The sequence below is a fragment of the Rattus norvegicus genome, chromosome 16 (assembly GCF_021556685.1).
Source record: "Rattus norvegicus strain SHRSP/BbbUtx chromosome 16, alternate assembly SHRSP_T2T, whole genome shotgun sequence".
NCBI lineage: Eukaryota > Metazoa > Chordata > Mammalia > Rodentia > Muridae > Rattus > Rattus norvegicus.
Window position 1 is genome coordinate 2,017,248 of NC_141549.1, and position 25,994 is coordinate 2,043,241.

The window sequence follows — 25,994 nt, forward strand, 5'->3', positions numbered from 1 at the left end:
CAAGGCATCCCTTGACAAGGCAGCCCAGTAGGAGGAAGAGTGTCCCACAAGCAAGCAAAAGAGTCAGAGACAGCTCCCGCGCCCACTGTTAGGAGTCCCATAAGAACACCGACCTACACAACCATAACATAAATGCAGAGAACCTAGGTCAGACCCATGCAGGCTCTCCAAGTCTCTGTCCAGTCTCTGTGAGCCCCTATGAGCCCTAGTTAGTTATTCTGTGGTCCATTTTCTCATGCTATCCTTGACTTGTTTGGCCCCTGCAATACTTCCTAGTGTTCTGCAGGCTTCCCAGAGCTCCACCTAATGTCTGACTGTGGGTCTCTGCATCTGCTTCTCAGATACTACCTCTTTATCAGATATATAATTGGTAAAGATTTTTTTTCTCCTTCTGTAGGATGCCATTTTGTACAAATCTGTCTTTGCTGTACAGAAGTCTTTTAGCTTCATGAAGATTCATTTATTAATTGTTGGTCTTAGCACCTATGTGAGTGGTATCCTTTCTTGCGCCAATGAGTTCAAACCCATCCCCTACTGTCTCTTATATCAGATCCAGGATATCTAATCTTATGTTGAGGCCCTAGATTGATTTGGAGTTGAGTTTTGTGTAAGTTTATAGATATGGATCTATTTCCTTTTTGTAAAAAATCTTTATTTTATGTATATGAGTACACTGTAGCTGTCTTCAGACACACCAGGTCCCATTACAGATGGTTGTGAGCCACCATGTGGTTTCTGGGAATTAAACTCAGGACATCTGGAAGAACAGTCAGTGCTCTTAACCGCTGAGCCATCTCTCCAGCCCCATCTATTTTCATTCTTCCATATTCAACTATCCAGTTTGAACAGCACCATTTGTTAAGGATGCTGTCTTTTCTGAAATATGTATTCTTGGCTTCTTTGTAAAAAAAACATAGATGTGTGGACTTATGCCTGGGCATTCAATTTGATTCCATTGATTAATGTATGTGCTTTTTATATTAATACCATGCTGTTCTACTATGGCTCTGTAATATAACGTGAAACCTGGCATGGTGATACCTATAGTAATTCTTTTATTATTCAGAATTTTGTTTTTGTTTTCTGTTTTTAGCAATCCTGAGTTTCTTGTGTGTCCATATGGAGTTGAAGATGGTATTTTAAAATTTCTTTTCAATTTCTGTAAAGAATTGTGCAGGAATTTTGATGAGTATTGTATTGATTTGTAGGTTGCTTTTGGTAAGATGGCCATTTTCACAAAACTAATGCTACCGATCCACAGCATCATTCTATGGCTTGGTCTCTCTTCTTCTTCTTCTTCTTCTTCTTCTTCTTCTTCTTCTTCTTCTTCTTCTTCTTCTTCTTCTTCTTCTTCTTCTTCTTCTTCTTCTTCTTCTTCTCCTCCTCCTCTTCCTCCTCCTCCTCCTCCTCCTCCTCCTCCTCCTTCTTCTTCTTCTTCCTTCTTCTTCCTTCTTCTTTCTCCTTCTTTCTCCTTCTTTCTTCTTCTTCTGTTTCCTGCTTCAATGTCCTAAAGGTTTTTGGTTTTTGTTTTATTTGATTTGGTTCATTTTTTTTTCAAGACATGGTTTCTCTGTTAAGCCATAACTGTCCTGAAACCCACTCTGTAGACCAGGTTGCCCTCAAATTCAGAGATCTGCCTGCCTCCCTGCCTCCCTGCCTCCCTGCCTCCCTGCCTCCCTGCCTCCCTGCCTCCCTGCCTCCCTGCCTCCCTGCCTCCCTGCTTTCCTGCCTCCCTGCCTCCCTGCCTCCCTGCCTCCCTGCCTCTCTGCCTCTCTGCCTCTCTGCCTCTCCACCTCTCTGCCTCTCCATACTGGGATAAAGACATACACCACCACGATTGGCTCCTATTGTTTTTATTAAACAAGTCTTTCACTTGCTTGATTAGAGTTTTTCTGAAGTTTGTTAGTTTGTTTGTTTGAGGCTATTATGAAAAGTATTGTTTCCTTAATTTCTTTCTTGGTATGTCTGTCATTTGTATATAGGAAGGCTATGATTTTTGTGTATTAATTTGCTATCCTGTTTCATTGATGAAAGTGTTTATTAGCTATAGAAGTTTCCTGGTATAGTCTTTATGGTCTTTTATATATAAAATCCTGTCACCTGCAAATGAAAACATTTTGACTTCTTTCTTTCCTGTCCCTGTCCCCTTGATCTCCCTCAGTTGTCTTCTTTCTCTAAGACTTCAAGTGGTATATTGAATAGGGGTGGAAAGGATGGGCATTCTTGTCTTGTTTTTTAAATTTTAATAAAATTGCTTTGCATTTCTCTTCATTTAGGATGATGTTGATGATGGCTTGCTTTAAATTGCCCTTATATGTTGAGGTATGTCCCTTGTATTTCTCGTCTGCCCACCATGAAGAGATGTTGGATTTTGTCAAAGGCCTTTTCTGCATGAAATGAGACAGTCATGTGACTTTTATCCTTCAGTTTGTTTATGTGGTGGTTTGTGTTCATTGATTTATGGATGTTGAACTATATCTGCATTTCTAGGATGAAGCCAACTTGACCATGGTGTATAATCTTTTTAACGTTATGGTGGTTTGAATGAGAATGGCTCCTATAGGCTAATAGATGTGAATCCTTGGTCACCAGAATGGCACTATTTGAAAAGATTAGGGAGTATGGCCTAGTTGGAGGTCACTGGCAGTAGGCTTTGAGGTTCCAAAAAGTACTTCCCAAGCTCAGATTCTCTTTCTTCCTGCCGCCTGTGGATCTGGATGTAGAGGTGTCAACTACTGCCTGCCCCTCTGCCCTCTGACAGAGCTAAACCTGTGAAATTGGTAAATGCTTTCCTTGATAAGAGTCACTGTGGTCATGGTCATGCTTCTTCATAGACAAATATTTTACTGAAACGTTTTACATCTATGTTCATAAGGAATATTGGTCTGTAATTCTCTTTTTGGGGGTGTCCTTGTGTGGTTTTGGATTAGGGTAATAGTGGCATTGACTCCATCACACACATCAAATAATTTTTTTCAGTTAAATGACCAAATTTGTTAACTGGCAAAGGGTTTGAATAGGTATTTAATAAAAAAAAACTTTTAAAAAGAGACTACTGATGGAGACAGGTTGTCCAAGGATGTTCTTCACAGATTAACGTCGGTTAATGATGATTTGATTTATATCTATAAAATCTCTTCACTGGATCACTAAATTAATTCGTGTTTGCCTTCCCTTTTGTCCTTGTGTTTTAGCCTAGTGAAAGTAGCATGAAAAGCCCTATCACATAAACATGCAAGTATTTTGTTTTATGCACACAGATACTTGGTTTAACATGCTACAGCGTTCTATAACGTTCATTCTCTTACTGAAGTCACACATATGGAGCACTTACTGTGTGCCGGACACGGGAGTACATGATGCTTCATCATTAAACAATATCTGAGATGGCGACTAGCACACAGAAGATACTCACATGTTGCTTAAAAAATCAATAAATTTACCATCTGGAAACTGAAAAAAAAATCAGCTTTAGAGGAGATATCTGCACTGGGCCTGAGAAGCACGCTCTGAACTAAATTGTGGTCTGCTATGCCTCCTTTCCTCCAAGGCTGGGGCAAGAAGGGTGTTTTTGAGAACAAACCCTGTTGCTTTGCTGTTCTGCCAGGGAGAGAAGAAAATTTAGCACTATAATCTCCAAAACCTTCAGTACCAAGCAGTTCCTCAGAGTGGACAACCTTGCAAATAGGAAAAATGAGCTAATCCTGACAAAATCACTGATGCAGATATACTCAGGGGAAAATCTGTAGGGACTTGGTGGGAGAAATAAGGCCCGGGAAGAAGGAAAGTGTTTAAACACTATTCCCCACTCTTGGCCTGGCCTTTGAAAATACCAACTTAAGATTGATAGTTCCAGCTATCCCTAGAACACCAGAGGAATGGATGTAGCGTGTGGCAAGACAAGGTGTTAAATGTGGCAGGTCATGTCTGATGAAACAAGCCAGACATGGATCTCATGGGTTCTCCTGGCAGGGGTTTTATTTGAACGCAAACACAGTGATAAAGTAGAAAAGACAATAGCTGAGTGGAGCAAAGGAGCCAGTGTGGGGAGAGCACAGGAGAGAGTGAGTACAGGAGTGACAGAAGGCTCAGAGTGAAACCATTAGGTATGCAAACAGACACAAAATATTCCACAATATTTTATTCGTCCCTCATAATCTTCTTGGACTATACATTGGTGTTTCAGGTTACAACATTCCTTCCTTAAACATAGATGCAAAGTTTGCATACCTTAACCTGTTTGATTTTTGGTAAGGACTTCCTGAAAGTGTCGTATAAACAAACAGCAAATATAAGAACAAGATAAATTGTATTGAGGCTTGGTTACAGTAGTTTCATAAAGTCACTTTGGGGACACTTGAAGACTATTCTTCATTGACAATGAATATTTATATAAATCTATATATTCTCCAATGGATCCAATTTTCTACTCATGCCTTTTCCTGTAATTTGAAAATCTTGATTTCCTGGACTCCTTTCAAGGTAAGGCAGTTAGTTAAACAGCAACAACAGCAACAAAAACCAACTTGGCCTCAATTCGCTTGAGTTAAAAACAGTGTAACTGTTTATCTTGAGTCTGTCTTAGTTCAGCAACGGCCTCTCCTAGCAACCTTCATCCAGCCCTTCTGGTAGGTCATACAGTTTCCATGGTGACTATGTTGTTTCTACTGGATTGCTGTAGCCCTTCAGGAGAGAAACTCTTGTCTGTCTCTGAGTGGCAAACGAGAAGAATCAGATAGGTACCAGTTCTCTGCATTTCTCTTCCTTTCCCTCTAAGATCTATGACTTGGGTGTCTGCAGAAAATCTCCAAACCCCGGGGGCATTTGGGGCAAGTGTAGTTGAAACCATAGTTACAGTGTTGAGTGTTTATGCTTGCCATTTGCTTTGCATTAACTATGACTATTTTTTTGTCAATTATCACTTTCTAGGATGTTAGACAGTCTGATTCAATAATGTTTTAAAAAATATTAATGATATTAAATACCAGCTTGGGGGAGGGGCAATTTTGTTGTATTTTTTTTTGTGGTTTGCGTCCAGGGGAAAACAACAAACCCAGGAGTTTAGAGTTGAAAGGCTGTTTAAAGCATGTCTAATTCAGTTCCTTAATTTCAGATTTTAAAAGCTAAATAATTTGGCTTCATTTCTTCATAGCAAGTGGCTAGCAGAGCTGTGTTTAGAATTCCTGCCCACTCCTCTCAACTGCCATTCTTTAACCACTACCGCACTTGGTAAGTAAATCTGAACAGCTGGGGTTTTAGTTACCGTACCGGTGTGTAACATACACCGGATATATTCAGGCTTAATTTCATACAATAATGGCTTTATAAACTTTCTCTTTGCAGAGTATAGAGTATTTAGATCCTTAGGAGACCAAGATGTCAGATCCTAACAAAACTGCCATTACAGCAGAAAAGGAAGCTTTGAACTTGAAGTTGCCCCCTATTGTTCATCCCCCCAAAAACATAGGTGTTGACACACCAAAACAAAGTGAGTTGCTAAATTACCGAAGATCTAAGGAACAGCAGAAGAAAATCAATCAATTAGTGTAAGTAGCATATTAGTAAGTAATTATTGCTTTGGCTTAATGATTAGTGTTCTAGACTCAAAACTTTAGAAGACGATAGAGGTGGTCCATGGGTAAAATAAGGATTAAAATTAAAATTAATTAGAAAAGCAATTGAGAATTAATCATAATGATAACCAGTTTTGTAGAGTGCCTGCTTATTCAGATAATGTTCCTATTACTTTATCAGTATTTCTCACAGCACCTTGATGAAATAAATACTATTATTAAACTATTTTTATATTTTTTTTATTTTAAAACCATTACATGTGTGTGTGTGCATGCGTGTGCGCGTGGCACCTGAGTTTATGTGTGTGTAGTATGTATATACAAGAGCCCAGGGAAGTCAGAAAAGGAACTAGAGTTGTGAGCTGCCATGTGGGTGCTGGAAGTCAGACTTAGGTCCGGAGCCATTTATCCAGCCTCAACCTATATTTTTTAAATGAGTGAATTAAGGAGCAGAGAAGTAGTTTTCTCACGCCCCTGAGGTTTAGACCCAAGTGGCCTGTTTCTGAAGTTCAAGTATCTTGTTATTGTGTCTACTATTATACTAGCAACTGTACTGATATTTGAAAACAAATCAGGAATTTCCCTTCTTGGTCAAACTCTCTTATAAGAGGTTTTACAAGTGAGTTAAGTTTTACTGTTACATTGTTGACGGTCATATTGTCAATTAAGCTTTGAAAGTTACGTTTTATAGTTAACAGGTCTAGAATCATATAACTTCTTGGATTTATATAATTATTATCCTATCATTCACTTACTCATATTTAAAGCTAAATTTATGAGGAATTTTAACTTATATTACTATATATGTTGATAGAGGTCCCATGTCCTCTTCATTCTTTTAAAAACTCTTTAATGTGTGTGTGTAGCTGTGTGTGTGTAGATGTGTGTGTGTGTGTGTGTGTATCTGCAAATGTACCTGTAAGTAGCTCAGGAGCCACTAACGGTTCCAAAGATACTGTATATTCCTCTGTTTAAAGATATGCTTTGTAATTAAGATTTAGTTTATGGATTACCATGTCTAGAAAGTGTTTGAATCCCTTCCACACATTGCTTTAATCCTTTCTACAAATTTATATCATTTCGTGTGGTGATACTAATTCCCTGATTACATTGTGTGCCTGTCACTAGGAAGAGCATAGAAAACAATAGTAAAAGACTGTGTTTTTAACAAGTTTGCTTGCCAACAGGATAAGACAGTAAACACATAAAAAACAAGTTATAGGAACTCCTTCTATCAGTGGTTCTCAACCCATGGGTCATGACCCCTTTGAGGATTGACTGACCCTTTCTCAGGGATCACCTAAGACCACCGGAAGACACAGATATTTAGATTACCACTCATAACAATAGCAAAATTACAGCTATGAAGTAGCTACAAGAATAATTTTGTGGTTAGGGGTCACCACTACATGAAATACTGTATTAAATCACTGCAGCATTAGGAAGGTTAGGGACCAGTGCTTTAGAGGATGAGTGCTTTTTAATTTTTTTTTTTGAGGCAGGATTTCTTTGTGTAGTCCTAGCTGTTCTGGTACTCACTGTATAGACCAGGCTGGCTTCAAACTCAGAGATTTGCCTGCCTCTGCCTCCCTAGTGCTGGGATTAAAGATGCACCACCTCTGCCTGGGAAGATGATGATGACCTTTGAAGAAACAAGATATAGAAAGCATGGTGTGGGGTACATGCCTGTAATCTCAATACTGAGAAAGCTAGGGCAGGAGGATTGTGAGTTCAGGCTAGCCTGGGTTGAAAATAGTGGGATCCTGTGTGAATAAGAAATAAATGATAAGATAACATAATAGAGCATTCTCCCAGAATCATGGCAGGAACAGCTGGTGGAGACAATATTTAATAAATAGATAACAAAGGAATGAGAAGAAACCTTCCACTTAAACAAACAGGAGAAAGTCAATCCAGGGACACGGATAGCAACCACCAAAGTCAGGAAACAGGAGCTGACAACTGTCAGTGTCAGGAAGGTACGGTAAGCCTGGGGAAGACTGTAGAAGGTGAAGAGGAAATGGAAGCAGGGCTTTATAGGCCATGATAAAGAACTCAAGATGTATTTTAGAGCAGTGGATGCCTTTAAAATATTCCAAATAAGCCAGGTACGGTGGTGCATACGTTAATCCTAGCACCTAAGGGGCAGAGGCAGGTGGATCTCTGTAACTTCAAGACCAATAGGTGTACACACCAAGTTCCAGATCAGCCAGGAACATAGTGAGAAGAGGGAAGGGGGCGGAGAAGGGGGAGGGGGAGGGGAGGAAGTGAGTGAATGAGTAAGAAAGGAAGGAGGAAGGGCAGCCAAATATTGTAAACAGAAACACGACAGGAAATTATTAGAGATATTTTAATAAGCAGCAAAAGGGGAAGGTGGTATTGCTTGCATGGATGACAAGACAGTTTTTGTTTTGTTTTGTTTTATGTTGTTTTCAAGACAAGAGTCTTTCAGATCTATACCACTTTGATTTGCTGCTTGATAAAATATACTGCCTCAAAGTTCCCAAAAGTTCCCAACCATAGGACCATATTAACAACGATGAAAGTAGAACTTCCATGTATTTCTTTCCAAAAAAAAAAAAAAAAAAAGGACTGGAGTTAAACGTGATTTATTTACCTACCACAACTTCAGTCATGCCACCAGCATTTGCGATGGCCTCTTGAGTATCTCTGGCGCTCTTCATGTGACTGTGGCTCACGTGACCCCAGTCTGTTTTCCTTGTCTCCTCAGTCTCGATGGCATGTCAGCTGAGAGAAGCTTTGTGACGTCTTCAAGAGATATTAATACAGGGCATAAGGAAAGCTTTCTCTGATTTGTTGACATTTGAACAGAGGATGGCTTAGTCTATCTCAGGGTTCATTTGTAAGCTATCTCTAAGTTATGAGTGAAAAGGTTTTCTTTTTCAGTATTACTTCTTTATGGTATTCTTAAATAATGTAAAATTTAAGATATCATTGGTAATAGCCGCTAGGATTTATTTCTCATAAAAAGTTGAGTCAGTGGCAGTCATAATGACTCATACCTGTAATCTCAACACCCTGGCAAGCTGAGACAGTAGGAGTGCCATGAATTGCAGACCTGCCTCAACTACACAGTGAGTTCAAGTGTGAAAATAAGTAAGTAAGTAAGTAAGTAAGTAAGTAAATAAATAAATAAATAAGGTAAAGTTCTCTTGAAGATTTCTCTGTTTAGTATTAATAGATGTCTAAAATGTTCGACTTATAGTATTTTAGTGATTAATGCTCATTTTATCATAAAAATTTCTAATTGTAAATTTCAGAATTTCTGCAGCTAAAAAAAGTCTAGATAAAACCCTGGATAAAAGAATCCCCCCGTTACCGGAGCCAGACTTCCCTCCAACGGTGAGTTCTCACCTGAAAGCCCTGTACAGTTTTATGCCTTATGGGAATCTCAATAGCAGTCTTTGTTTGGTTTGTTTTAGAGACAGGATTTCTCTGTGTAGACCAGACTGGCCTTGAACTCAGAGATTCTCTTGCCTCTGCCTCCCAAATGCTGGGATTAAAGGCATGTGCCATTACCACCCAGCTTTGAACTCACTTTTAAAAGAATGGGTATATTTAAGATTTTATTTGATTAAAATGTTTTAAACGTCCTCATTGTTTGCTTTTGTTTTTTGTTTTGACAGATGACCAGTGAAATTAAAAAAAAAGGAGTGAGTTGAATTTTTTTTTGTCTTGAAAATGTTCAAAATAATTACCACAAAGTATTCTTCTAAGACTACCTACCAAGTCTCCTCCTAGGGAAGATGTCTAAACAGATATATATTTCTCTATCCAAAGGAGCAAGCATGTTGCAGACAACAAATGAAATTTTAAAGAGTTGTATTTGTGATGCTATCCCTTATTTGAAGATAATGTGTATAAATATTTTAGTTCTTATTCCAATTCCAAACTATTGAAAAAATATTCAAAATAGCAGTTATAAAAGAAATGCATCTGCCTCATAGAATTGGTATAATAATTATCCTACTGTTGCTATAATGTTTATTTGCACCTAGCAAGTACTTACTGAGAGTTACTATGTATTAGCTATGTGCCAGGTGCTATGCACTGTGTCTTAGAGATACTGCATGAGTAACAGCACAGGCTGGGAAATGATTGGCAGACACAAGACAACATGTAAGAGTTATTTACTAGTAAAGGATCCAGGAGTAGGAAACTGTGAAGCAGTTTGCAGATGGGCTATACATTTTCTAAGTCCATTAAGATTTGAGTGGGGTAGAGGCTTGAAGACATAACCTCCTTGTGAACTGAGAATATTATGGAAGAACCTTTTTTTAGTAGTCAAGATTTTTTGTTTATTTTATCTAATTAAAAAACATTACATTTATTATTTACTGTGTGTATGTGTGTGAGAGAGACTTTTTGAATATTTTTTATTCTGAAAGAATGTTGTTTTAGAAAACAGAATTTAGGTGCTAGACTGAAATGCTAAGTCACTCTGACCATTTGGCTTGTTCTTTTAATGTTTGCAAGTTAAACTACATATTCATGAAGCAGTGTGTAGAGAGTAGCCCTATAGTACCGATTCAGCCACAGTGGCTGGACCACATGTTAATGCTGATACCTGAGCACCTAAAGGAAGGGAAAAAAAGAGAAGAACTGCTCGGAAGTCTCATAAATGAGGTGTCAATGGACTTTGAAAAAAGCATGAAGAGATATTTGGGTAAGTAACATTTGGCACACACCAAGCTTCTTTTACCGCTGCCCATGCGCACATCTGTAATACCAGCCCTTGAGAGCTAAAGTTGGGGGAAAAGAGTTGAAGGTCATCCTCAGCTGGACAGTGGGTTTGAGACCAGCCTGGGCTACATGAGATCTTGTCTCAGAAAAGCAAAATAACTCTGGCAGTGGAGGCACACACCTTTAACCCCAGAATTTGGAAAGCAGAAGCAGGCAGATTCTGAGTTCAAGGCTAGCCTTATCTACCCAGTGAGTTCCAGGACAGCCAAAGCTACACAGAGAAACCCTGTTTAGAAAATACTAAAAGCAAAACAAACAGAAACCAAATACAACAAAATAGTAGAAGTAAGTTGAATATTGAACAATACATATTTTAAATGCATGTGTTTCTTCAATATAATTTCTACCTACATTTTATTTTTGACATTACAATCTAAAGACTTTGTAATTTAAGGGTACCTTTTGTATTTATCAGCTAATATTTATTGCTATTTGATTTTTCACTTTGTCCCTATGGTTTGAGATATCCTATTTTTATAATTGTCAGAAAACATTAATGTATTTTAATCTTTGTAATTTTTATTGGAATGTTGTTGTTGCTTGTGAGACAGAGTATCACTTCTCAGCCATAATAATGCTTCAAAATAATGTATGCATTAAATTAGTTAAACTAAATTAAATATTTTAAGGTGAACCAGTTAACATCATCTATGTGCTGAAAATGCTTAAAAGTACTGTTAAGTATTTGTAAACAGTGTGTTTTTTTTTATCTTCATAATATTGTATAATAGTGCTCCAGTGTTTTCCTCCTAGCCAGCTGAAATTCTCTAACCTTTTACTAACATTTCTGCAACCCCCATCCCCCCCAATCCCTGGTAGCTATCTTAGAATGAATTTCTTAAATGGCCATGCCAATGATCTTTGAACAGATAGAATGAAAAGGACTGAGACCTAAGGAGTGTCTCTGTATTGGAAGCCACCTTCAAAGGAAGGCCAAAATAATGCTAAAAGCTTGCTTTTGTGCAAGAAAGGGAGTTTTCCCTCATATGTATTTTAATGTACAACAAACTCTACCTTACAATATCAAGTTAGAGACTTAGATTACAAAAACTAACTTAATTAGAGAATAGATCTTACAAGGATTTTCAGGACATATTAACACTTATGCGTATTTTAGTACAGAGTGTTCTTGTGAAACCTCCAGTTAAATGGCTTGAAGATGAATGGGGCCCTTTGCCTGAATCTCCTGAGTGAGTAAACTATTTTTAAAAATGGTATAACGTCTAGCTTTGGATACAATTTAAAAATCAACTGATCTTACATTCAAGTCTACAATCGTGAATTAAGGAAGATTAAGTAGATTAAGGAAGGCCAAGGAAATGGCTCAGTAGGTCAAGGATATTTAAAAAAAAAATCTCCAAAGACATTCTCCACATTCATCACCTAGTTCTGCTTACAGTAGTAGGAGGAGCTATGTGAAAAATACTTCAATGTAACCTAATATACATTGTGAGGTACCTTACACCTGTAATCCTATAGCTCAGATATGGAGGCAGGAGAATCAGGAGTTCAAAGCCAACCTCGGCTATGCAGGGACTTACATGAAACTTGATCTAATAATAATAATAAAGCAAGAAGCAAATCTAACTTACCTTTGAGTAATCTTTGATGTATGCTGGACAGATTTTTCCATAAACCTAAAATGTTCTTACTTTTGTATTTTGAGTAGCCGATCTAAAGCAAAGTAAAAGTTAAGCCATGAGTCTGTGTCAGCCACAAATTATCTCTCTCCTCTGAAGATAATGCGCAGTTTCAAAATTCAATCATGCTTGAAAGATTATGACACTTCCTTTCCCGACCATAATTGCTTATTCCAAGCCCCCAGTTTTTCCCTGTAACATTAATTTCACAACTCATGTGGTATGTTATTTCAATCATGTCTGATGTGGTGCTTTGCCTTTCCAGAGGACTAGATTATTCCAATCCTTGGCATTCTAACTTTGTGCAGGCAAGAAGTCAAATATTAGCTAATTTGCACATTGTTCATCCAACTATGAAACTATTACTGGAGCTTGGTTATACAACATTTTCTGACATAATTCTGCTGGACTTAACAGGAATTCGGTAAATTTTATATATATACACACACACATATATATATATATATATATTAGTTAAAGCTTAAAAGCTGAATGACTTTTTGTTTGGCATATTTTATTATACAATTTTAAAACTGTTTATACACCTCTAGGCCTTTCTTTATATTTGAGAACTTTAAAATTATATGTCATCTGATTCAACAACTGTATCGAGAGCAGTTTGTAATTTGTCTGAATTATTTTCTTTCGTTCACCGTAGAGATAGAGGCCCAATTGACTGCGAAGCACTGAGAAATGATCTGTCAATTCAAGCGAGAAAGGCAGAAGAGAGGATAATGAACACGTGGTATCCAAAGGTCATAAATCTCTTTACTAAGAAGGAGGCGCTAGAAGGCATCAAGCCTGAAAAAGTGGACTCCTTTTATAACTGTGTTTCAATACTTATGTCAAATCAGGTATATACGTGTTATACATGTATCTTGAATACTTAAAATTCGATGCTTTAAATAAAATCAATTTAAGCAGAGCGCTAAGCAGTTTTCTAAAAGTAGATTAAGGAAGGCCAAGGGAACGGCTCAGTAGGTCAAACAGCTGGGCACACAGCCACCCAGGGTCCATTCCATCTGCCTTCCTACTCAAGACGATGAGGAGACAGGAGAACTGCTCAGAAGCTTACACAGTCCGTGCCCCAACAGAATCGAGAGAGGCTCTGCCTCAGCAAGGTGAAGGACAAGATCTGACTCCCAAAAAAGTTGACTTCTGACCCGAGTACCATGGCACATACATATACCATGTCAAGTACACGACTATCTTCATATACATATCACACACAAATTGTTTGTTTGTTTGTTTAATGTGTATTGGTGTTTGCCTGCATGTGTGTAGGTTTTGGATCCTGGAGTTACAGGCAGCCGTGAGCTGCCATGTGGGTGCTGGGAATTGAACCTGGGTCCTCTGGAAGAGCAGGCAGTCTCTAGTTTTACAGCAATATGTTAACAAAAAGACTAGCCTAGTAAATACATTTTTGATTAAATTCTAAGAATTAATTCTTCACTGAACTCTCATGAAAGGGTTATTTCAAATTGTTTCTGGTCATCTTTAGTTAATAAGCATAAAAAGAACATTAATCTTGTACAGTTGCTTTATGGACCCCTTACATATCTAATACTTTAGACATACAACTCTAAAAAATTAGTTTTGAATGAAAACATTCCTTTCAGTGAAGAGCTCTAAAAGTTCACGTGTTCTTCTTGCTTCTGCCTTGCTTCTTCAATAGGGCACAGTACTTAATTGGCAGATCTGTCCAACACAGTAACGAGTAGTCATAGTTTCCTTTCCCCTGCCTCACTCTCCTGGGGACCATGGTTACTGGGTAAGAAAAGATGAAGCACACTTGGAAGGTTGTTCAGATCCATGCAAGTCCTCTGGGCTAACTATCCAACAATTGATTCTAAGTAACAATGCACTTTTCATACTTAGAAGCATTGTGCACATTTCTAAGTTTCCATGGCTCTGCCATGGATGTAGAAGGGTAGTGTGCTAGAAATCCAACTCTCCAGAAGGAAAAGTATCCCAGTCCTTCTGTTTACTGATTTCTGCCGTATAAACATTTTCATCATGTGGAATTTAAGTTTCTCAAAGTTTAGCAACACCTCGAAGTTGTGATTATTTGATAGTTGGCCCTTCTGACAGTAGGAGCTGTCTTTAGTATCAGGCCATTGCCCACTCTTGCCTTCATATGGAAGCCTTTCTAATCACCAGGCTTCTCCATACTGTTTGGTCTTTTGAAATGTTTTATGTGCCAGGGACAAACTTACTAATAAATGTGGAAATTCTACACAGCCAATTTTAGAGTGCTGATATTCTACTACAAAACTTTGGTTTGCAAATATTGTTCTATTTGCTGTTTATTTATTTTTATGTTTACTTTGATGTGGTTTGTCTTTTTAAAAGACAAGGTTTCTCTGAGTAGCTCTGGCTGTCCTGGAACTCGGTCTGTAGACCAGGCTGGCCTCCACACAAAGATCCATCTGCTTTTGCCTCCAGAGTGCTGGGATAGGCACGTGCTACCACTGCCTGACTTTTATTTACTGTTTAGACATTTATAAGAATGGTTATGACTCCAGGAGTAACAAAGTTTATAGAGTTCATGTAATTATACACAATAATTCACTTTAGATAAAGATTGAATTTAAACTTTCTGAAATAATGGTAACTTTTGATATCATGTAGCTAAAAGATCTCTTATGGAGAACTGTAGAAGAATTTGTAAGACTCTTTGATTCAAGATATATACTCAGGCTTCCAATATTCAAGATGGAATTGACATTTGATGACGATAAAATGGAATTTTATCCCACCTTTCAAGATTTGGAAGACGTTGTCTTGGGTTTGATAGAACGGATATCTGAAACTTTGCAGGTATCACTTCTGTCCTAACCCCTGTGTCCTTATGTTGCTATGTCAGTATTTGAATTGAATGTCACTGTACTCTGTATAAAGGTAAAATACCATGGCACTTTATTCCCCTCCCAGCTATTTTAATTTATAAATTTTTTTTCTTCAAAAACATGTTAATTGGAGATGTTTTTCTTCTTTTGACCTTTTCCTATTGCTCTGAACTAACACCTTTGCATGTGTCTTGGTACTAAATTGTGAACGGTTTAAAAGAAATCTAAGGCATGATGGCATATGCTCTTAATCTCAACACTTGGGTAGATTACTTGCAGAGGTAGGCAGATCTATGAAATTGAGACCAGTTTGGTCTACAAAGAGAATTCCCAGACAAACAGGGATACATAGAGAAACTCTGTCTCAAAAACAAATAAAAACAAAGCAATATCTGAGTCATATTTCTCCTTTCTAATGCTTTTTAAGTATTACCACACCTCGATACAGTTAATAAATACTTGTAAAATGATAGAAAACTAACTAAACCTAAGGTGTTTTTTTTTTTTTTTTTTTTTTTTTTTTTTGCGGTTGTTCTTTTGTTTGTGAGTTTTTACATTTTGAAACATGATGTCACTTTGTAGCCTAGACTGGCCTGGAGCTGTATGTGCTCCTATTTTAGCCTCTATAGACAATCTGCTGGAATTCAGACATGTATGAAGCTCAGCTCCAATTTAAGTTTTTATATTGTATTATAAGTTCTTAAATTATTATTTTCATTCAGTGGCTTTTTTCTTGGACCACAGAAATTTAAAGAAAATGTTATTGATCAGTTCAGTTAGATATTTATTACATTCATTTTTGGTTTTGTTTCTGTTAGACTGTCCAAACAGTGCCTTCTTGGCTGTCAGGAACTACAGCGCCTGTCAATCTTGATACAGAACTTCCAGAACATGTGATGTACTGGGCTCTCAGTACACTGAGGATAGCAGTACATCAGAACTTAGAAGGTGTAAGAGCACATTATAAAACATACGGTACATATGAACTATATTTTTTATCATTCTACGCTTTAGCTAGAATTTGGTCAGCTATCTGGGTTTCTGCTGCTGTTTTGAAAGAGCCAGAGATAGGCAGTAGCATGGATCAGACCTGAGAAACTTGAGTTTTATCATCTGGGCTGCAGGGTGACTACCAATGGAAGTAAGGTGATAGAGTTAAGAGTTAGGGACAAGAAGAGTTGTTGGAGTTATAAATTAGCTAAAGCAGGGTGACCCAAGTTAGTTTCTGAAAACAGTTTGAAAAGCCTGACGTTCAGTTTTACTGCACAAGTATATCTGATATCGGAATGGATAGTTGTCCTTTGACAGGCTCTTGACTAAAGTCTGCTATCTAACGTAATCTATTCCTCCAAATTATTTTCAAAGCTTCAAGGTTCGTACTACAGGGCTGGAGAGATGGCTGTTAAAGGGTAGGCTCACAACCAAAAATATAAGTATTGTACTACATTTAACAATTAAGATGTGTCTAGGCAGGGACTGGAGAGATAATTCAGCGGTTAAGAGCACTGGCTGCTCTTCCAGAGATCCTGATCAATTCCCAGCAATCACATGGTAACTCACAACCATCTGTAATGAGATCTGGTGCCCTCTTCTGGTGTGTCTGAAGACAGCAACAGTGTGCTCATACATAAATAAATACAATTTTTTAAAAAATGTGTCTAGGCAGACAGTTCTATTCTCTCTTTGCAATATACTGAATAAAATTGTCTTTTTAGCTTCAAAATGTATTTCACTTGGTTTGCCTCTTAAATCTTTAAAATTTTTTTATTAACTTTAAAAAAAAGATGTATTTATTTTATGAATGTCCACTGTAGCTGTCTTCAGACACACCAGAAGAGGGCATTGGACCCCATTACAGATGGTTGTGAGCCACCATGTGGTTGCTGGGTATTGAATTCACGACCTCTGGAAGAGCAGTCGGTGCTCTTAACCACTGAGCCATCTCTCCAGGCCTTTTATTAACTTTTTTAGGTTATCATACAAAGCAATGGCTATTAAATCTTTTTAACTTATTTCTTTAAATGTAGTAATCTACATATGTTCACAGTTGAGTAGGCTACTCTTTGATAATACAAAATGCATTTACTATATTAAAATGTTATTCATATTTTAATTGGAATATTAATTTTCAGTTACAAACTACAACTGGCTCCTTGATGGGACAGCAACAAAGATGATAGAGAGATTTCAGTCAGAAAACCATACTTTTGATGAATACACAGAAGTAAGTGGTAATTCTTTTTTTCATATTTGCTCATATTTTTAATTATAATTACAGCATTTGCCTCCTGCCCTTTCCTTTCTCCAGCCCCCCATCACATATCCCTCATTCCCTTTCAAATTCATGGCTGTCTTTTCTTTGTTAGTGTTAAATATATATGTATATTGATATATTTAGGCATATATGTAATATATAGGCATATATATATGTGTATATAACATATATTATATATGTAATATATATATCTAAATATATAAATACAATACTCTGACTCCATTTAATGTTGTTTGCTTGTATATAATTTTAGGACTGATAAATTGGTATTGGATAACCAATTAGGGGGTTTATCCTCTGGGAAGATTAATCCCCTTCTCTCAGCAGTCCTCAGTTGCCTGTTATTTCTTGACTGTGGGGCTCTGCTCTCCCTTGAGATTTTCCCTTTTCACATAAGCATATCTATTGGTGTTGTTCTTTTGTAGGCCTTGTTGTTGCAATTTCCTGGGTGTACCTTCCCTGTCACTTAGGAGACATAATCTCACAGCAGAGTTCCTGGTCCTCTGGCTCTACAATCTCTTCCACCTCTCTTTCACATCTGAGCCTCAGATGCAGTGTTTGTGTTATAAATGTATCCACCGAGGCTAGGCATCTCACAATTGTTCTCTGCACTTCAACCAATTAAGACCATTACAGACAACTGGTTTTTTAAAAATGCATTTTAATTAAAATATAATTACCTTATTCTCCCCTTCTCTTTCCTCCTTCTAGCCCCCTCGACATCCCCAAACCCCTTCCCCCACTCCACTGATTTCTTTTTGTTGTTTGTAGTATATGGTTCCGGGACTGAGCATGTTATCTTGGATAGCCAATAGGGGCTCAGTTCTAGTTTTCCCTCTCTCAGTAGAGCGTAAGAGCCACAATGCCATACAACATGCCTTGAGACTGTCTCTCCTAGAAGTCACCACAGAAGCAAGACCCAGCCAATCACAATGTGAATAGACATGCTAACTTGGATAGGATAGTTCTCAGAAGGATAATTCTGTTTATTTTTAATGAATACTTTTGGAATTTTATTTAATTAGGATATTTCTGCTCTAGGTATAAATGCTTCAAATAATGTAAATAGAATTTCTTTCTTTTTTTTTTTCTTTTCTTTTCTTTTCTTTTTTTTTTTTTAGGAGCTGGGGACCGAACCCAGGGCCTTGCGCTTGCTAGGCAAGCGCTCTACCACTGAGCTAAATCCCCAACCCGTAAATAGAATTTCTTATCCAAAGCATCATTTTATTAAGTTGATTTACCTCATAACTATTTTATTGTTAATTCAGTCATATATTAAGTTAATAAAATTTTATTAAAACATTTTAAGATAGGATGGATTTATCTATTATTTATAGAGAGAGTATGTGTGCATGTGGAAGTCAGAGAGTAGTTGGTAATAAACTTCAGGCTAATCTGAAACTCAGTGTGTGACCCAGGCTGGCCCGTGCTATATGCCTGACCCTCTTGTCCCTACTTCTCAAATGCAAGAAGCACAGGGACACAGTACCATGCCCAGCTGAGCTCTGATCTAAGCAGATGTTTATCTGGAGATAGAAGAGAACAGAGAAGAAACGAATGATGTTTGATTAAAAAGAGAGGCCATCAATTTGAAATGGAACAAGAAAGGATTTGTGGAAGGATTGGAGGGATGAAAGAAAAAAGGGGAAATGGTGTAATTAAAATTTCAAAAACTAAAGGAATTTTTTAGGAGACTGAAAGTTTCTTATATGTTAACAAATCAAAATTTAATATAATTAGTAATAGAAAGCAAGAGAAGCTACAGAAACCATATGTCTGTCTGATACAGTCTATGGAGGTCATTCTTTTTACCAAATTTCTTAAATTGTTTTAGTGAGTTCTTAATTTCTAAGGTCTCCAATTTTTTTTGTAATATTTATCTCTTACCTGAATTTCTAATCCACACTGATGATTTTCTCACCATTTGAATTGAGTTCTTTAGTTATTCATCAGTTTATTTGACAGTACTTTTTATTTGGGAATTTTAAAAAAAAGTTACCTGTTCTTAAGTCTTTCTCTTGCCTATAGTTTTCCCCTTCCCACCCCAAACAAAAATAATAAATGGAAAAAGGGACAGGGAAGTAACATGGGGCAATGTATGAGAAAGTCATGTAGGGGAGCACAATACTACAGATATAGAAGAGAACACGTTTAAGTCGACCTCGCATTCCTTTCTTGCCGACTGTAGAAGATAGGCATTGCCACACTTCGCCCGGCCTTGTCAAGTCCGCTCATGCAGACGCGGAGCTGACCGCAGGGTCTTGCTCTTCATCCTGATACTCTGTGTCGCGCTTACTAATGTGCATCTACCGAGCCACTTCTTTGTACCTGGGCGACTGTAAGATGTTGGCAAACAGGTAGTAAGTTCAAGAGCTGCCTGGGCTACAGACGGGTGCGGCTAAGAGAGACCCTGCCTCAAAAGAGAAAGTAGAAAGGTGGCTGATGGTAGACTGCCTGCTGGGCAACAAGCAACAACAGAAAAAAAGAAAACAGAGAGGGAAGGAAAAAGGAATATTCTTTTTACATTTGTGTGTGTGTGTGTGTGTGCGTGTGTGTGCGCGCGCGCGTGTGTGTGTGTGTGTGTGTGTGTGTGTGTGTGTGTGTGTGTGTTACTGTAGCATTTCTGTGGAAGTTAGTTCTATCTCTACCATGTGGTTTCTAGGGATCAATCTCAGGTCATCAGGTTTGGTGACAAGTGCCCACTGAGCCATCTCACTGACTTAGAAGAAAAAAGAAAATCTGAGTTTCCTTATTTATGTATTTGTTGTTCCACTTGTTATTTAAAAGTAAGTTATTTAATTTCCATGTATTTGTATAGTTTCCATAGTATTCTTTATAGATTTCTAGTTTTGTTGCATATTCTATATGATTCCAAGTTTTCAAAGTTGGTTGGGCTTTGCTGTGTGGTCTGTTCGTATGATTCATGCTATCACTATGAGAAGAAAGGGAAGGCATATGATCACACCGTTATACCCAGCCTTACATGCTAGGGATCACAGTCAGGTCCTCATGCTGGACAAGAAGCACTTTGACTGTTGAGTTGTCTCTCCAGCCTATCAGTCACTCTATTTTTAGATCATAGAATCTAACACATTAATTAATTAATGATTAATTACTGATCAATGAGGTCTTATGATAGCTGTATGGTAACTGGTTTTCTAGTTCTGTTGTGTTCTCTATGCCCCTCTCTGACAGTAAAGTGGTATTCTCATTTCAGATTCTGTGTTCCACAGGCTTTTTTAATGAGTTTCACTTTTCCTTCTATTTCCTTTATTTTCTTGAATACGTTCATGAACGTATGTATGTATAGTAGAGCACAGGGATATTGTCTGTATCATATAAGGGCTTTTCATCCCCTGCCCCAGCATCTTTGTGTTACATAAACCTAGAGTTGTTTAATTTTGTCTCATGACAACTTTACATGAACTACACTAAAGTGATGGTTTGTTTTATGGTCCCCCCCCCTTGTTAAATTAATCAGTGCTCACTATTCTCTGTTAACATTGGCACTATTTACTTTTGGGCTATTATTTTTCCAGCTAACAAAAAGCAGCAGGTATTCAAGACAATCGTTAAATCAGTTAATGCCCCCTGATCAATTAGACAATGAAAAGGTTAAATTCAATTCATCACATATTGCAAACTGTAGGAGAATAGGATAACTTTGAGATAAAAATGAAGGAAAATCTTTCCCAAATGAACAAAAGGAGCAGGCTGTTTGGCTGTGGGTGGAATAGGGATGACAAGGAGGGAAGGTGAGGGAGCATTGAGGTGGGCTGCGACTTTAAGTCAAAGACTGCTGAGAGTTTGCAAGCCTGTTTCTCTTGCACAAAAATGTAACATGTGTTGTCAATGTTTTATACTCCTTTGTTTCATTTTTGAAATTCATCCCAGTGTTTAAGTATTAGGAAGTTGATATAAATTCCAAGATCTCAGATCTTTGGCAATGCCTACTTTAGCACAAAACAAAATGTTTCTTATATTTCTTTTCCTAAAAATTAAATTAGAACTATCAGAGAGGTATTCAATAATGGCAAAACAAATATATGCAGCTATAAACATTGTTGTATAAGTTTGTTTCCAAACAGAAATGAGGTGACTCAGCATATTTTTTAATTGAGGAAACATTGCAAAATATGCAGATTTTAGGCTATAGCACACTTGGTATTTACTAGTAGATTGACTTTCACAAAAAACCAAGAATGTTTGGGCACTGGCTGTGAAGTTCATATGCCCAGAATCTTCAGGCCTTGGGTTTAGTCTTGGCACCAAGAGAAAAAAGTTTGTGTATCAAAAGGAATAGGAGTCATTTAGCAAGAATAATATATTACATGATTAAGTATTTCTTTATAATATAGTTCTATAAAATCACTAATTATAAAATTCTAACTTTTTTCTAAACACTTTTTTTAAAGTTTATAGAAAGATTTTTCAGTCTTGCTTCAGAAATAATGCTTTTGCCTCAGTGGGCTCATTATCCTATGGTTCGTTTGGACTGTGAAGACTTGAAGACAGGCTTGACAAATAAAGCAAAAGCCTTTGCAAACATTTTATTAAATGACATCGCTTCAAAACATAGAAAAGAAAATGAATCGTAAGTAAAAAAATTAATTACTGTATTCAGAATAACAGGGCCAAAGAAACATTTCACCAAAATTACTCTTGTTCAAAAACAAAAGATTAAACATATATGTGTATGTTTTCCAACCTACCTGGAGAGGTATTCATACTTCTCTACACAGTATCATAGAGTTTAGAATATTTAAACAAGAATTTGATCTTCTTATTTGCTACACTGTTTCATTTCACAGGGCCATGAACTATGCTACACTCATTCATTCATACATTCATTCTTGTATCACATATTTCAGCAGGATGGATTAATAGCTTCATTTTATAAATACAGAAACTGGATCTTGAAGGTTGGTCTAAACTCATGACTCGTAATGAACACCATGCTGTGATAAACACCATGGCCAAGAACAACTTTGGGGAGAAAAGGGTTTATATGGCTTACACACCCAGATCATAGTCCATCATTGAGAGAAGTCAGGACTCAAACTCAAGGCGACGCAGAAAAAGGCTACCTAAGAGGTCGACTTGTTCCCCTTGACCTGCTCAGGACTATTGGCCCAGCGGTGGCTCGATCCACAGTGGTCTGGGCTCTCCCACATCAATCAACTGCCCCAGGGCAGTGTGATGGAAGCGAGTCCTTTACTGAGGTCTCTCTCATTAGACCGCAGCTTGTGTCAAGTTGGCAAAACTCCACAACACTCTTGCAGTAGCTGAAGCAGGGTTATATTAGGACTGTTAGACTTACGTCTGCTACACTGCTTACCTTAGTCTTGGAGAGTTTAAAAGATCACTAGACTTTCATTTGAAAATATTAGCTTGATTTTTATTGATATGACCTATGGTGACCTCAGACAAGCTAAGCTCAAATATTATACGATGTCTTAATGAGCCAGCCAGTTGATTTCAGCATAGAGATTTCCTGTTTTGTAACAACATCACATATTTATTAAATATGCTACAGATTACTTACCATATTATAGTAAGTCAGAATGTTCTGTCAGTATTTGCAGTGAATTTGAAACAATTAAAGAGCATGCTCTACGAGTTCCTGAGACAACAGAAGAAATGATGGAACTAATTGCTTTCATAGAAAAAGCTCGAACCACAGGAATTCAGAACTTGGCTCAAAGGATCCAGGTAAAACAAACAAACAAACAAACAAACAAACAAACAAACCAAAAATGAAAACTGAGAAATGATCATGAGGTGAATTATGAGCACTGTCATCCCAGGTCAAAAAGCAGAACAACTCAGAAGACTTTCGTGAGTTCTTCTGGTCATGTCATTGCTCTTTCTTCTCTTCCCCTGTAGACTTCTATGTGATTTTCTCTGAAATGATGTGTTTGATGTTCTGTCTTTTCACCAATTATGTGCATATTCTTAAACAGAGTTAAGAAAACGTTTTTGACTATCTCCATCTAAAAGTAGTCTTAAAAAGTTGAACAAGACTGGGCTGGAGAGATGGCTCAGTGGTTAAGAGCACTGACTGCTCTTCCAGAGGTCCTGAGTTCAAATCCCAGCAACCACACAGAGGCTCACAACCATCTGTAATGAGATCTGATGCCCTCTTCTGGTGTGTCTGAAGACAGCTACAGTGTACTTATATAATAAATAAGTAGATTTAAAAAAGATTCTATATACATTTAAAATATTTAACTTTCATCCTGTTTGTATTTTTTTTAACTTATTCACTTTATACCCTACTCACTGCCCCCTCCTGGTCACCCTCTCCCACAGTCCTTTCCCCCACCCTAACCCTCCCCCTCCTCCCTCCCCTTCTTTTCTGAGAGGGTGGGGACCCACTCTGGGTGTCCCCCCACTTTAGGATGTTTTAAAACTGAGTAATTCCTACCCAGGGAAAGAAGAGAAGGAACACTACAGATGCCCGTCATCACAGCCCATCCTGTCAGTGTGTGAACACTGTCCTCATTTTGATTACCACTTTCTTACTCTTCTTTTTTTTTTTAATTTTTTTTTTATTAACTTGAGTATTTCTTATATACATTTCAAGTGTTATTCCCTTTCCCGGTTTCCGGGCAAACATCCCCCTCCCCCCTCCCTTTCCTTATGGGTGTTCCCCTCCCCACCCTCCCCCCATTGCTGCCCTCCCCCCATAGTCTAGTTCACTGGGGGTTCAGTCTTAGCAGGACCCAGGGCTTCCCCTTCCACTGGTGCTCTTACTAGGATATTCATTTCTACCTATGGGGTCAGAGTCCAGGGTCAGTCCATGTATAGTCTTTAGGTAGTGGCTTAGTCCCTGGAAGCTCTGGTTGCTTGACATTGTTGTACTTTTGGGGTCTCGAGCCCCTTCAAGCTCTTCCGGTTCTTTCTCTGATTCCTTCAATGGGGGCCTATTCTCAGTTCAGTGGTTTGCTGCTGGCATTCGCCTCTGTATTTGCTGTATTCTGGCTGTGTCTCTCAGGAGCGATCTACATCCGGTTCCTGTAGGCCTGCACTTCTTTGCTTCGTCCATCTTCTCTAATTGGGTGGCTGTATATGTATGGGTCATATGTGGGGCAGGCTCTGAATGGGTGTTCCTTCAGTCTCTGTTTTAATCTTTGCCTCTCCCTTCCCTGCCAAGGGTATTCTTTTTCCTCATTTAAAGAAGGAGTGAAGCATTCACATTTTGATCATCCGTCTTGAGTTTCGTTTGTTCTAGGGATCTAGGGTAATTCAAGCATTTGGGCTAATAGCCACTTATCAATGAGTGCATACCATGTATGTCTTTCTGTGAATGGGTTAGCTCACTCAGGATGATATTTTCCAGTTCCAACCATTTGCCTACGAATTTCATAAACTCGTTGTTTTTGATAGCTGAGTAATATTCCATTGTGTAGATGTACTACATTTTCTGAATCCATTCCTCTGTTGAAGGGCATCTGGGTTCTTTCCAGTTTCTGGCTATTATAAATAAGGCTGCGATGAACATAGTGGAGCACGTGTCTCTTTTGTATGTTGAGGAATCTTTTGGGTATATGCCCAAGAGAGGTATAGCTGGATCCTCAGGCAGTTCAATGTCCAATTTTCTGAGGAACCTCCAGACTGATTTCCAGAATGGTTGTACCAGTCTGCAATCCCACCAACAATGGAGGAGTGTTCCTCTTTCTCCACATCCTCGCCAGCATCTGCTGTCACCTGAGTTTTTGATCTTAGCCATTCTCACTGGTGTGAGGTGAAATCTCAGGGTTGTTTTGATTTGCATTTCCCTTATGACTAAAGATGTTGAACATTTCTTTAGGTGTTTCTCAGCCATTCGGCATTCCTCAGCTGTGAATTCTTTGTTTAGCTCTGAACCCCATTTTTTAATAGGGTTATTTGTTTCCCTGCGGTCTAGCTTCTTGAGTTCTTTGTATATTTTGGATATAAGGCCTCTATCTGTTGTAGGATTGGTAAAGATCTTTTCCCAATCTGTTGGTTGCCGTTTTGTCCTAACCACAGTGTCCTTTGCCTTACAGAAGCTTTGCAGTTTTATGAGATCCCATTTGTCGATTCTTGATCTTAGAGCGTAAGCCATTGGTGTTTTGTTCAGGAAATTTTTTCCAGTGCCCATGTGTTCCAGATGCTTCCCTAGTTTTTCTTCTATTAGTTTGAGTGTGTCTGGTTTGATGTGGAGGTCCTTGATCCACTTGGACTTACGCTTTGTACAGGGTGATAAGGATGGATCGATCTGCATTCTTCTACATGTTGCCCTCCAGTTGAACCAGCAACATTTGCTGAAAATGCTATCTTTTTTCCATTGGATGGTTTTGGCTCCTTTGTCAAAAATCAAGTGACCATAGGTGTGTGCGTTCATTTCTGGGTCTTCAATTCTATTCCATTGGTCTATCTGTCTGTCTCTGTACCAATACCATGCAGTTTTTATCACTATTGCTCTGTAATACTGCTTGATTTCAGGGATAGTGATTCCCCCTGACGTCCTTTTATTGTTGAGGATAGCTTTAGCTATCCTGGGTTTTTTGTTATTCCAGATGAATTTGCAAATTGTTCTGTCTAACTCTTTGAAGAATTGGATTGGTATTTTGATGGGGATTGCATTGAATCTGTAGATTGCTTTTGGTAAAATGGCCATTTTTACTATATTAATCCTGCCAATCCACGAGCATGGGAGATCTTTCCATCTTCTGAGGTCTTCTTCAATTTCTTTCCTCAGTGTCTTGAAGTTCTTATTGTACAGATCTTTTACTTGCTTGGTTAAAGTCACACCGAGGTACTTTATATTATTTGGGTCTATTATGAAGGGTGTCGTTTCCCTAATTTCTTTCTCGGCTTGTTTCTCTTTTGTATAGAGGAAGGCAACTGATTTATTTGAGTTAATTTT

General features: G+C 38.0%; 1 protein-coding gene across 3 annotated transcripts in view; it reads left to right on the forward strand.

Annotated features, from left to right (window-relative positions):
- Positions 1–4,616: 4,616 nt before the first annotated feature.
- The window catches only part of Dnah12 (dynein, axonemal, heavy chain 12), a 154,733-nt gene continuing 133,355 nt past the window's right edge, over positions 4,617–25,994 (forward strand). For 2 of the 3 annotated variants that reach the window (XR_015639291.1, XM_087587488.1), the window contains exons 1-14: positions 4,617–4,739; positions 5,153–5,229; positions 5,344–5,546; positions 8,855–8,936; positions 9,221–9,247; positions 10,071–10,260; positions 11,455–11,527; positions 12,243–12,401; positions 12,636–12,831; positions 14,609–14,797; positions 15,645–15,801; positions 16,959–17,050; positions 21,517–21,695; positions 22,678–22,813. Coding sequence is in view for 2 of the 3 variants with exons in the window: in XM_087587488.1 (XP_087443614.1) it covers positions 5,377–5,546; positions 8,855–8,936; positions 9,221–9,247; positions 10,071–10,260; positions 11,455–11,527; positions 12,243–12,401; positions 12,636–12,831; positions 14,609–14,797; positions 15,645–15,801; positions 16,959–17,050; positions 21,517–21,695; positions 22,678–22,813 (1,650 nt within the window). In the remaining variant the exon portion in view is untranslated. 3 annotated transcript variants of the gene reach the window in all.